Source organism: Centrocercus urophasianus, unplaced genomic scaffold (assembly GCF_019232065.1).
Source record: "Centrocercus urophasianus isolate 14NV4802_14NV808 unplaced genomic scaffold, USGS_Curo_1.0 seq_15, whole genome shotgun sequence".
NCBI lineage: Eukaryota > Metazoa > Chordata > Aves > Galliformes > Phasianidae > Centrocercus > Centrocercus urophasianus.
In genome coordinates, this window is record NW_024884697.1 from 18,871,346 (window position 1) to 18,883,964 (window position 12,619).

Below are 12,619 nucleotides of genomic sequence, written 5' to 3' on the forward strand. Positions count from 1 at the left end.
AGGAAGGAAGGAAGGAATGAAGGAAGGAAGGAAGGAAGGAAGGAAGGAAGGAAGGAAGGAAGGAAGGAGGGAGGGAGAGAGGGAGAGAGAAAGAAAGAACAATAAAGTGTTCTGTGACAATTTTTTTAAAAAGGAAAATCAACTCTCCTCTTTCCCAAATTCCCAGTCCTTTCACATCATATTATAAAGCCACTAATCTAAGTAAGTGCACCTGGGAATGCACTCTGTTCTGCCAGAAACTATAATGTTACCATTAACTAGCTCGACACTGGAGTCTCATTAAAGAATAAGAAGTAGATAGGAGCCTAAATCTATATTTAGGTGTCTGACAATCAGCTCAGTTTTTGAGTGTGAGCAATTAGATATCTTTTTGGAGGAGCTGAGTACTCATCAATCATTTTTATGAATAGGGCACTTGTTTCTGGAGGAGCCTATGTCTTGGACTGTCTGGGAGAAAAATCCAGCTGACTGCTTCCAGGAGTAACTGGTAACCACAGCACCTAGCTGAACCAAGAGGGAATCACCATTCCCTTGGACACATTTCTTAAAAAGATAAACATACACTAACATGTAACAGCAGCTTTTACAGCAGGTAATATCTGTTTTCCTGCAGCCGCTGTAATGATGACTAAGGCTATGCTACATGCTATGGCTGGTTCTACAGAAATGCCTGTCTGTAACTCCAGGAAGTTCTGGCTGCAGTGCCACAGATTTGGCTTTGGTTACTATGGAACCAGAATCTTAAGAAAATGGCTTATTTCTATGGACTTCGTTTCACTTGTACTTGCAAACCTACTGTGTTGAATGCCAAGGTATGCCAAGCTAAGAGACAAAGTGAATCTACTTCAATACTCACATTAATGAGAAATGATTTGCTATTGAGGAGGTTGGAGAACTGGTTCAGAGCCTGCTCCACAGTCTGCCGCCGAGCCTCTGGAATATCCAGCTTTCCTGTAATCATCACATCCTTCTCCCCATCTTTGGAGGGCAAGAAGAAGACTCTGTCCGTGTATGTTTTGTAGTCCAGTACTGGGATTCCAGCTTCATTTACATCATTTGTCTGATCCTCCATCTCTATCATTAGATCTAGAACACAGTTGAACAGTTGATTTAAAAAAAAAACTGCATCTTTTTTCTTTTTTTTGGTAGCACAATCGCTTTGGGTACCACACAGCATAGAAGAAGTAACTCATCACTGAAAACTCTATCTCAACTCACATTTTCTCTTGTTATTTTTGCCAATTATCCTGTTAACTATGACCACAGCTAATCCTCTGGTGACATGCGCATCTGTCTCTAGCACAGATGGTTTCCTTGTTTACATCTATTGAAAGACAGTCTTAATGGATGTCTGAGTTCATACATATGAACCTGGGGTTGCTGCAAAGAGCAAAAAACTGACACAGCAATACTGTTTTTTCAGCTTTTCAAAGTATGTTCTATTTCCTCTGAATCCATGCAGTAATGAAAGTTATTTTTAAAAACACATAGCAATGCAGGAGAAGTACAGTTTAAAACATAAAGAACACTAATTTAATTGAGAGGAAGGGAATGGCAGGAAGGAAGAAGGTTAAATATCTTGCTGAAATTGATGGAGATATTTCTGTGGGACTCAGAAACTTTGAATTTCTTAAAAGGACAACAACTAGGGAATCATCTTTCGGAAGAGCTATTTTAGCTGAAGGATTTCCAATTACCCAGTATTGTTGATTGACTAGAATACCATGTTAATTAATACAGTGACCTTGTGTCTCTGCAATTTTATTGCTCATATGCATTCATTTACCCTTTTATTTTAGAGCAGTCAGCAAACCCTAAGAGAGAAAGCGTCTTGTGGTTTCCAGCTCTTTGGTATTTGCACTTCCTCCCTGATGGCTCTTTTGTTGACTATTCTTGGTCCTACATATTTCAGACTGTCTGTATTTCATGCTGCTGTCATTATAGCTTTACACTGTGGCTCTAGAACGTGTTTTGACTTCAGTGTTTCACTTTACTGTCAGCCAAGGTGGATGCAGTTTGGAAACTGGATTGCTCCTTGCAGATGCTTTCTGTTTCCTCAGTATTTGTGCTTAATGGAGCAGAGAGGAAACCTTTCAACCCACCAAACACCAGGAGTCTGCAGCACCCTCCAGGGAGGGTCAGCAAGAGAAAGGCACCTTTTCCTTTCAGAAATGAGTATGAGGTTTTGCATTGAGGAGGCAGTAGGAGAGAGCGCTCTTAACTTTGATTAAACCTTTCACATTTCAAAATGCAGTTTGAAATTAAGCTTCCCTAGTAACAGTTTTTGATTCAAAGATTTGTTTCTGGGTTGTGTCTAGAACATGGAAAGAGTTAGCATTCCAGAGAAAGAAAGTTGAAAGGAAAGAACATTCAGTCTCCAACATTTCTGGAAAACAAGACTTAGAGAAGCTCCAAGTACGGCAGAAGTCACTGAGATACCCAAACTCCTAACATTAGTTTCAAACTCTAACCTGAAATTGGTGTTTAATTCAATCCTTCTTGTTAGCTGCTGTCAGCATGAAGTAATCTATTTCTCTGTAGAATAAAACCTGTGGCTTTTTTAGTAGGGATTATTTCAACACGACCCAACAGCAAGTCTAATTAGCTAATGAGGTGACATTTCATGGTAATCATTTAGGCCAATATTTGCAATGTTTGCATTCAGATGCTTAATTTAAGCATTGCAATGAGTGGTTCAACGTCTAGAAATGCTGAGCCTACACACCTCCTGCTGTCCTCCCTGGGATGATGTTTCTAGATTTATACAAAACAATTAGCTAGCTTCTCAAATCAAGCATAGGGTCTTGCCATGATAAACTGTACAACATACTATTTCTTTCCTGCGTGCTTACCAATTATCCCTTTGCAGACTGATTGCTGAAAATACATTTTGCAGGTCTGAAAATCATTTTTCATGTACATACTTGGCATATATTGCCTTTGTGCTAAATACTAAGTGGACAGTTAGTTACTGCGAACCTCTCTTTCCTCTGTGTCAATCCACTCACATTTATGAACGTGCATAAATAACTACAAATAACCCCTATCTCAACTATTTTTATTTTGTAATAGAAAACTGTGCTTCCTTTAGACTAAAACTGTCCATTTCCTTTAAGAACCTCAACTCCGTATTTTACATAATTTATGATTTTTATACATAATAGCAAAATGTTTGCTCTGTGTCAATACCTGTAATCAAAACTACCAAGACCTACTTCGAATTATTTGTTCTCAAGAGATAGTTTTAGCAACATAGCATCACAGGTCTTCTGATTGCTCAAGAGGACTCACAGCAGTGCAAATATCTGTCATACCTGTGAATTCCTTCTTGCACCGGTCTCTAACACTCTCCTCCAGGCCTTCAAGTTGAGATTTAATTTTTTCATACTCTCGTTCTGCTTGCTGGCTCTTCCGTCTTTATGGAATAAAAATAAGATTTACGAAAGTTACAAATTGTAAAATCAAATAGTTTGCAACAGGGGGTGACGGGAGGACCGTTTTTGGCTTAGATTTCTGTTTGAACACTACTGACAGATGAAGAAATGGAGAACAGCATCAGTAGCTCAAATTTAGTGCCAGTCACCCTGGCATCACCACAGACATGCTACTTGAAAGCGTGCTGGGGCAGACATTTGAAATCCAATAAGCACTAAGCTACAAATATTTATACATACAAATCCTATATATTCAGTACAGAAACTTAATTTGTATGCACCAAACAAAGACTACTTGCAGTATGTTCTACACTAGCTATGAGGCATCCAGGGTATGCAACAAGAAGTGAACCAAGGAGGCTACAGAACATCTGCTCTGTTGATACACACCATTGGAATGAAATCCACCTACTCTTAAGGTCTGTGCATGAGGTCAGTGTATTACTAACCTCAAAATTATGCTAAGTAGGTCTCAAGTGAAGTACAGACATTGTTCTGGCCCTCTGTGAAGTGTGAACTTAATAATGAAATTTGTGTGTGGGTAAAACTTATCTCAGCTTGAAAGACCAAAATGACCACTAAGCCAAATACATCCCAGCTTGGAGTTACAGTGTTGACTGAGGCAGCATAAATGTGGATGAATATGTATGCAGAATAGGTTATATCCTTCAGGAGAGGGACGTTAGCAGCCATTTCAAGAACGTTATGTGTGCCACTTCGCAGTTGCGCACTAGGTAAACCTGGGACCAATTGTTGTGCTCACGTCTAAAGGACACACCATGCTGACTGACACACAGAATCACAGAATCACAGAATCACAGAATGGCCAGGGTTGGAAGGGACCTCAAGGATCATGAATCTTCAACCCCTTGCCACATGCAGGGCCACCAACCTCCACGTTTAATGCTAAACCAGGCTGCCTAGGGCCCCACCCAACCTGGCCTTGAACACGTACACATTATTTGGTGTGCATGAGAGGAATAAAGTGGTGCTCAGACATATTTCCAGCCTTAACTGCTTTTCTTAACTCTATAGCTCTTAAAATTGATATTTTGTTGGTTGAGCTCAGAACAATCAGGTATTACCTTCTAAACTGTAGGACACAGGACAACAAAAGGACATAATTAAAGGAACTTCTTACCTGTAACAGATGATAGAAATGATGATGATTGCTATCATAGGAATAAGTACCAGTGGCAAAATAAGATTCAGTGGGATGTCACTCACACGTGTATCATATTCCACTCTTCCAAGGACCCATTCACGGAGTCCAAATTTCACCTAATTAGGTAAGCACAGACATTTGCCTCAAGAACTGCAAATGGACAGTGGCTCACTTTTCAATTGTGCTCTAAATTCTTAGTAATTCTCACTAAGTGAATTTCTAGATCAATTTGCCAAACAAAAGAAACATTTCTGAATATTTTATACAAAATTTAGGTCACTAGCACTTTATTCTATGAAATAATTCTACTTTACTTTGCAGAGGAAGAAAAATTCCCAGCTTGCCTAGCTAGAATTTTACAATCCCGTGTGAAGAACGTTCAGCTCGGCAGCTTGGGAACACTCTTTACATGTGACATCTTCTAGACAAGAGGCAGAAACTGGAGGAAGAAAGAACTGCAAGGAGTTTCTTTACAGTATACATTATATTGAAAAGGTAACTTACAATGAATTCTGGAAGGTTATTGATCATATCCCTTTTCTGCCTTTTCTTTGGCTGTGGCTGTACTTCAGGCGGCTCACAATATAAGTCTGTTTCAGTCAGTGTCTTTATGTTGCAAGGCTCATCACCTACAAAAGCCTGGGCCTCGTCAATGGTCATGGCTTTGTTCAGGTTACTGCCCTAGACAGAAAATAAAAGAGTAAGTCATTAAGGCAAAGTCTTGGGATACGAGAAATCCCGAGTTGATAATTTCTATTTGGATCATTTTGAGCAGCAGATGTGAGTCATACTGTAGTGTACAGAAGAGCAGAGTGGAGGGGAATCATACAATTCCTTCTCCTTTTCTTCTTGATGCAAGAAGAAAAGTTCCCTGCAGTCCTTGAGAGCTCTCTGGGAGAAGAAATTTCCGAAGGCCAGACTCAACAGTAGTGGAGTCCTGGGGAAACCCAAAGTATGGCAAAAAGGCCTCTGAGAAGGGCAGGGGAGGGAAAGGAGAGACAATATTTATTATCTAGCAGGGGTAAGGCATTCTAGAATTTGAAATATACCAAACAGCTGTTCATTATAGGCTAAGGGTTTTTGAAAGAAAGGAAAAATCTCACACACGTATCAAGGACAAAGTGAGTAATAATCTCTTAATAAATTTACCTTTGCATTTATAAGTTTGTTGACTTGCTTCTTGATGCCATCTGTGAAATTTTCAAAGGTCGGGTCTGCAACATATGTAAATGAATGGCTCTCATTTTTTACAACCAACTGATAATGATCCATTAGAATAATAGTGGTAATGTTATAGTTTTCTGGATCTTCCAATATTGGTAGTGAAGAAAAAACCACTGTGGTTTCATTAAGTCTCATAACACAGTTTCCAACAAACTATAAGAAACAAGAGAAGAACATGAACATATTAGAGTTTGATTGGTTCTTATACATAAGTGTTGATAACTTCACACTTCAGAAATGAAAACACTGGAGTTGTATCCTCTTCATACAGAAAAAATAACACAGTATATGGTACTTGCTAAAAAGAAAAGAAAAAGCAATAATGACGGGAACAAATTGTTGATTCATTATATTCTAGCAGCTGTCCCCAGAAAAAACACAGCTCACTTTCCATTGCCTCCAAATTCTGTGGCTCTGGACAACTGGGCTGATATCAGTAAATTGCTCTAAGATTAAGAGGTTTACATGGGAAGTTTAATCCAGATCATCTTCTGAACCATAAAGTGTCTCAGGTTCTTTTTACTGACACAGTAGAATACCTTGCTGAAATTCAAGACAATTACAAAGTGAATTTCTGAATAAAATTTACTAATTGTTACTAATTGGTAACAACTCCATTGATCTGCCCCTCACCTCACTCTCAGTTATGTAAATGTTCTTATCCTACAAACTCCTGCAGCCATTCCATTACACAAACCACAGCCAACAACACTAACACACACAGCCAAGAACCCTCAGAACTTCCTCTATTAACACCTTAGTTTCTCACAGAAATCAAATGCCACTTGATAGCTTCTCCCCTAAATATTGATATTGCTACAGAAATGAAGCAAAACAAAAGATCAAAAAAGATTAAAAAGCCAGCTGGCTTTAGCATACTCTAAAAGTTGAACCACACATAAAACACTAGAAATGCAGATTAGCAATTCTATAATTATTTTTGAAATTGAGCCACACTACAGTCTTAAATTGAAAAGCTAGCCTTAAAAAAAGCCTTAAAACACATTCTTACTGGAAGATTGTTTTCTAAGCTCTCAATCTTTGTATTAAATTGCAATCTTCATGAGAAGAGTGGGAAATTGAGACCTACAGATAATGTCAGTTCTTAACATTACAAGCAAGATGTTTGTTTTCTTTTTTAACTTTATTTATTGCTCATGTCTTTTTTTTTAGGAACATGCTGTAAGTGGAATATGCTTGAAGAAAGAAAGAGAAGATTTTTTTGTTGCGCACTCACTGCGCAAGCCAAGAATGCAATACTGTAGGACTTTTAGGCAAATTGCTGAAGTTTGCAAGGAAGGAGAAAGACGAAGACAAATTACACCACTTTCAAGTTTTGTAATATATCCAGTTTACCATCCAAAGCTTAATTCTTATATCCTTATTCATTTTGAATGAAAATAATTTTAAAGCAAAAGATTATAAGATCCATGTAAATGTAAGTGAAGATGGCGGGAGTGGGCTTTTCTCAGACTGAGATCCAGAACAGACCCAGAAGCCTGTTCAAACGTCCCTCCACCTCGAGCCCAATGAATTCAAGTGGGCAAATTCATGCATTTTTTTAAATAGATTATGTGTTATGCATCCAGTGTGATGCCTTGTGGGGGGAAAAGAAAATTACCGTTTTGGAGCTCAGTTTGCCTGCTTCTGGACGCTCTGCATGTACCATCAGTGAGAAACTCTGGATCAGTTCAAACCCAGTTCCAGTTACTGTAATATTTCTCCCTCCACTGAAAGACAAAATTAATAGAGAAGTCAAGTGATTGGCAAAACACTACAGCTATAGATTGCTTTATCCTACAGCATTACTACTTCCACTGAGAACAGTTATGTAATTGCACATATTCTACACAAAAAAATTCTGTTAAAGCTATTGATGGCAACATCATTTAAAAACAGCAATGTCAACTTAAAAGTAATTTTCAAATAGCAGAATAGAAAAGTGCAAGTCATTTGTCTTTTTTGGCTTTTCACTGATGCCTATTTTTGTGTGCTTTACTTCTGCAATGTTTTTGTTCAAATGCGTCCACCTACCACACACTGAGATAAAGGTGAGTGTATTTTCCACAGATCTGCAGGGAACTGGCTTCCCTATTCCTTTTCATTTGCAACATATTTTTTACAAGACAATGTATTCACATAAGAAAAAGAATGCATACAGGTGGCCGGTGGGAACTCAAGTCTTCTCAGTAACACAGATTGAGAAGGATAGCAATCCTCAGAGCAATCCATTGAAATAAGGTTCAGTTCATAAGGAGGAAAAAACAAGTCTTTTAAATACCCTGGAGTAAATCACTAGTGATCTACCAAAGAACCCCTGAGGCCTCCAAACCACCCAAACAAAAATCAAAAGCAAGTGTGAAAAACACATCAAATTTTACATAAGCAATGCTCCCTATACATGGAGGAAGGTACCAGTTTATCTAAGAGAAGTCATGGCTGATTTTATTTTTATCATCCTATTTTTAAGATCACGATCTTACACTTCTTCCTGAAAGAAAAACTTTACTTGATTCCTCTCTCTGTCAACTGTGCCCAATAGGCAGAGCAGTCAGCGTATAAGTTTGAGACTATGCTAGTTTTTATTTCAAACAGTTCTATATGGAGAAAAAGCTACAACATATTCTAACACAATTGTAAATGAAGTAATGACAAATATTTCATTACCTGCTGAAGCTATTTACAGGCTTGAACTTGGTGACAGTGGGATTCTCACTGTATGAAAATTGCACTGGTACATCAATTTTTGTTTCCCCATAGCGCATTGTGACTCCAACAGTTTCAACCTTGCTATTACGTCCTGTAACGCAAACAATCTCATCTCCAAATTCAGTGCTAGATTGCAGAAGAAAAGGAAACATCTTTAGTTACTAATATTACTGTGATCTGTATTCTTTACTATAGTACTTCATAATAACAACAATAAAAACTCTATTTTTGCTAAGCATTAGGAAATTACATGAGTAGGTAACATTTTCTCCAGATCATTTAGCGTTTTTAAGCAGATATGAAAAGCAATACTGTACAAACACAATGTGCTGCCAGCACATTTCATCTCACTCCATTTCTGGGGGGGAGAGAAGGGCAGCAATTAATAATTGATAGGACCAGAGAGAATGGTTTCAAGCTACGGCAGAGGAGATTCAGGCTGGACATGAGGAAGTATTACTTTTCAGAAAGGGTGGTCAGGCACTGGAATGGACTGCCCAGGGAGGTGGTGGAGTCACTGACCCTGGGGGTGTTCAAGGAAAGACTGGATGTTGTGCTGAGGGACATGGTTTAGTGGGAGCTGTTGGAAATAGGTGAATGGTTGGACTGGATGATGTTTTAGGTCTTTTCCAACCTTGGTGATTCTATGATTCTGTGATTCCGTGATTCTATGATTCTATGAACAAGGGGTACAACAGGATTAAAAGTGTATATGTATATGGAACCACTGAGGAGATGTTGAGTGAGAGCATGGCCAGATATGGAGCAGCCAGTCAATCAGAGTGAGCTGAAACTGTAAAATTCTTTGCATAACTGAGTTCTTCAGCTTTGGTGATTTTTGCAGCTACCAATTCCAGCTGAAGCCTCTGAGTGAGTTTGTGTCTGAACATTATGTGCAGAACCACACTGCACAGCATGAGTCACTACCTCTAAGAGATAGACAAAAGATTTGTGTAATTTCTAAAGGCCAGAAAAGGTTGGTGCTTTGTTAGGATACAACTCTGTATTCTCCATTACCCAGGGTACGTACACATTGCAAGGCTGGCTACCGAGATAAACACGAACATCCTTCTTGGAACCAGTTGCCAGGTTCATACCAGTGATGGTAAGTGTGGTTCCACCTGCTTGTGGACCACTTTGAGGTCTTATTCCAGTAGGCTGAGGGTCCTGAAGGGAGAAAGTGATCAAACTACTTCAGAAAATTAAAATAAAATTGACATCAGTATTTACTATTATAGGAGATAATAGCAGTTTAATATTATTACCTGAAAAATAAGAAGATAAAAATAATGAAGGACAAGTCTTCTCAAATAAAAGTCTATCATTACTCATGGTGAGCAAAGGAAGAAGTAACGTGGCTTTATATGAACTTAAATTTCCTATTTGCAATATTTAGAGTTAATTGCCATTAAATCTGTGTGGGTTTTGTGTTGAATTTCTTGATTTCACATTTAATAATTCTCTCTTCCTTATGGCTGAATCTGCCTTCCCCTTGTCCTTACCCTTTCCTACATTCCACATCGGTGACAGATGAGACAGAAAAGTTTTATAGAACTGATACTAAAAAAACAAAAAGAACATTAAGATTCCATTTATGTAGGACTTTTCATTGCAGTAAAAAAGTATTGTCTCCTTCTTTACCAATGAGCTCACAGGAAAAAAAAATTAGGAAATACTAAACTTTTCTTTATACGCCTAAAAGCTCGAAAAGGATTTCTTAAGATCAGTTGAAACAAGCTTCAAATTGTCATGAAATTTTTCAGAAATAAAAATTTCTCAAATAAGTTCACTCCTTTTTTCTCAATTCATTCTTTGTTTCTGTGACTGCATTCCCAGAGATATGACAAATACTATAAATTAACAGTGAAGGCTTTTCACGAGAAATGCAATTTAATTACTTCATCCCTAAGTAGTCCCTGCTCCCAGTTGAGGAAATCATTGCTATTCAGGACACCTCTGAATTAAGAGTGTGAGTGAAGCCATGTAAGTGGCTTGAGATCCCTCAGCCTGGCTTCAGCACGCGCTGCCTGCCAACTTGCTAAAATGAGTGGATGATGGTGAAGTCCAGCCTTAGGGCAGTGCTCTGTGCAGCATATCCATGATGGTCAACAGTGAGGGGACCTGGCAGCTCACACTGATGGTTGGACTTGCTGGTCTTGAAGGTCTTTTCCAAACTAGATGATTCTAGTTGATTCTAGATGGTTATGGTTGGCGACCCTGCACACAGAGGGGAGTTGAAACTTTCCTATGAAACATTCTATGATTCTATAAATCTATGAACAAAGGAAGAGCAAAGACATTTGAGGACTTCCTTCTCTGATTAGGGTTTACCTGATCACCATCACATTGCGCAGATGCTCACTCAGAGGACTGGCCATGCTCAGAGGGGGAAAGGCAATGCTCAGAAAGTTTTGCTGTCTAGTCACATAGCAAAAAGCTTTCACTTGCAATGTTTTACTCACGAAAAGTCTGCCATCTCTGTGTCAGCTTGCAGCTACAAATACAGTGGTTTGTGAGTGGCTGGTAGAAGAGGGAATGATGTACTGGAGTTTGGCTGAAAGCTCAGCAAGCCATTGATAGGTATTTAACAAATAGCAGGAATTTGTAAAAATGCATTCAGTTGACCTTGTGATTACTTGACAAATTTGTTTTATTGAAGCACTGATATTATAGAAACATAGAGAACTTGTACTTGCTGTGCTTGTTATATACTTTCATGTCTGAGCAACTTCCCTCTGAAGGAATGTATCATGGTTCAGCACACTTCACAAATCCACAATGACAACTGTAATTTGCTCTCAAGTCATTGAGCTTTAGGAATATGCTTTAACACTAATTGGGTGTCAATTGCTTTTCTTCCCTAAGAGAAATCTGTTTGTAAACCCTTCACTCCTCAAGATGTACGATGATGTAGCACGTGACTGCTCTCATGAACTAACCTCTAATTTCTTTTTAATTTAATACATCACTTGAGTTACAACATTTTATGTAAGGAATTGACTCAAAGTAATTTTTAAGCATAGTTTAAATAAAAGGGAACATTGATTCAACATAATAGAGTTGACTAAAACTGCTTACTTAGATCTATACAGCCCTCTCTGTGCATACTCTTCTTCAGATTTAATTGCTTGCTGATTTAACCTAAATTGAGATTACACAAGGGTAAATAAAAGATTTGAGTAGGCCAGTTTTAAAAGTCACATCTGAAGCTTAAATTAACACGTCTTGATCAGCTCTTCACAAAAAAGCTCATTGGTGGCTTTTTGAAACTCAATTTTGTTGATTAAAAATACTACAACTGAAGATGTGTTGCTCATAAAAACTTACAAACACCTTACATTTAACCTTAACAGACAGAAAACCATGCTTTTTATTAACTTCAAATTAAGTTTTGATTGCTACAAAGTGTTAAGTATATTGGACTAGTACATTATAGCCAGTAAAAATCCACACCAACAGATAGATGGATGTGGGAGGTACAGCTTCCAGAACATTCCCCAAAAATTACTGAAAAATTAGTGGACAAATTCTTTACCCCTCAACCTCAGGAAAAAAACTATGTAGACTGTGTAGCCTTTTTTCTAAACTCTATCTGTCAAACTTTTATACAAAGATAAATAACTACACCACTGAAGCTCAGTTGGGTATCTGATCCATAACATAGGCAGTGCAACAGTTGGTTCAGTAGCTAACAATCAGCAAATAACAATTAAATACATGAATAACTACAAAGCTCTATGAATAACAACAGGAATGCGGATGTGAAACAAGTACCTGTTCCATTTTCTCCACAATTTCCTTTTTTTATTAGAAAGACTCTGGCTCTGCTAATAGTTAAAGAGCTAAAAGGAGATGGATCCAAGCTTTTTGCAGTGGTGCCCAGGGACACTTTCAAGAGGCAAATGGAATCTGCTCTGGGCGTCCCTGCTTGAGGAAGAGCCGCCCCGTTTGGCTTCCAGAGATCCCCGTCAACCTCATCCATTCCGTGATTCTGCATCATTTTGTGAAAACCCAGCAACGCCAAAAAAGAGAACGTTACCCACGCCTTGCCCCACTTCTACAGCACAGCTGCAATGTGTAGCCAGCA

The 12,619-nt window shown here is 38.4% G+C and overlaps 1 protein-coding gene across 4 annotated transcripts in view; it reads right to left on the minus strand.

Annotated features, from left to right (window-relative positions):
- PLXNB2 (plexin B2) overlaps positions 1-12,619 on the minus strand; it is a 248,929-nt gene that overhangs the window by 24,275 nt on the left and 212,035 nt on the right. For all 4 annotated transcript variants that reach the window (XM_042815708.1, XM_042815709.1, XM_042815710.1 and 1 more), the window contains 8 exons: positions 9,563-9,699; positions 8,491-8,658; positions 7,445-7,553; positions 5,749-5,976; positions 5,104-5,280; positions 4,576-4,715; positions 3,315-3,415; positions 857-1,086 (listed from right to left, as the gene is read on the minus strand). In XM_042815708.1, coding sequence (XP_042671642.1) covers positions 857-1,086; positions 3,315-3,415; positions 4,576-4,715; positions 5,104-5,280; positions 5,749-5,976; positions 7,445-7,553; positions 8,491-8,658; positions 9,563-9,699 — 1,290 coding nt within the window. The remainder of the gene's footprint in view (positions 1-856; positions 1,087-3,314; positions 3,416-4,575; positions 4,716-5,103; positions 5,281-5,748; positions 5,977-7,444; positions 7,554-8,490; positions 8,659-9,562; positions 9,700-12,619) is intronic.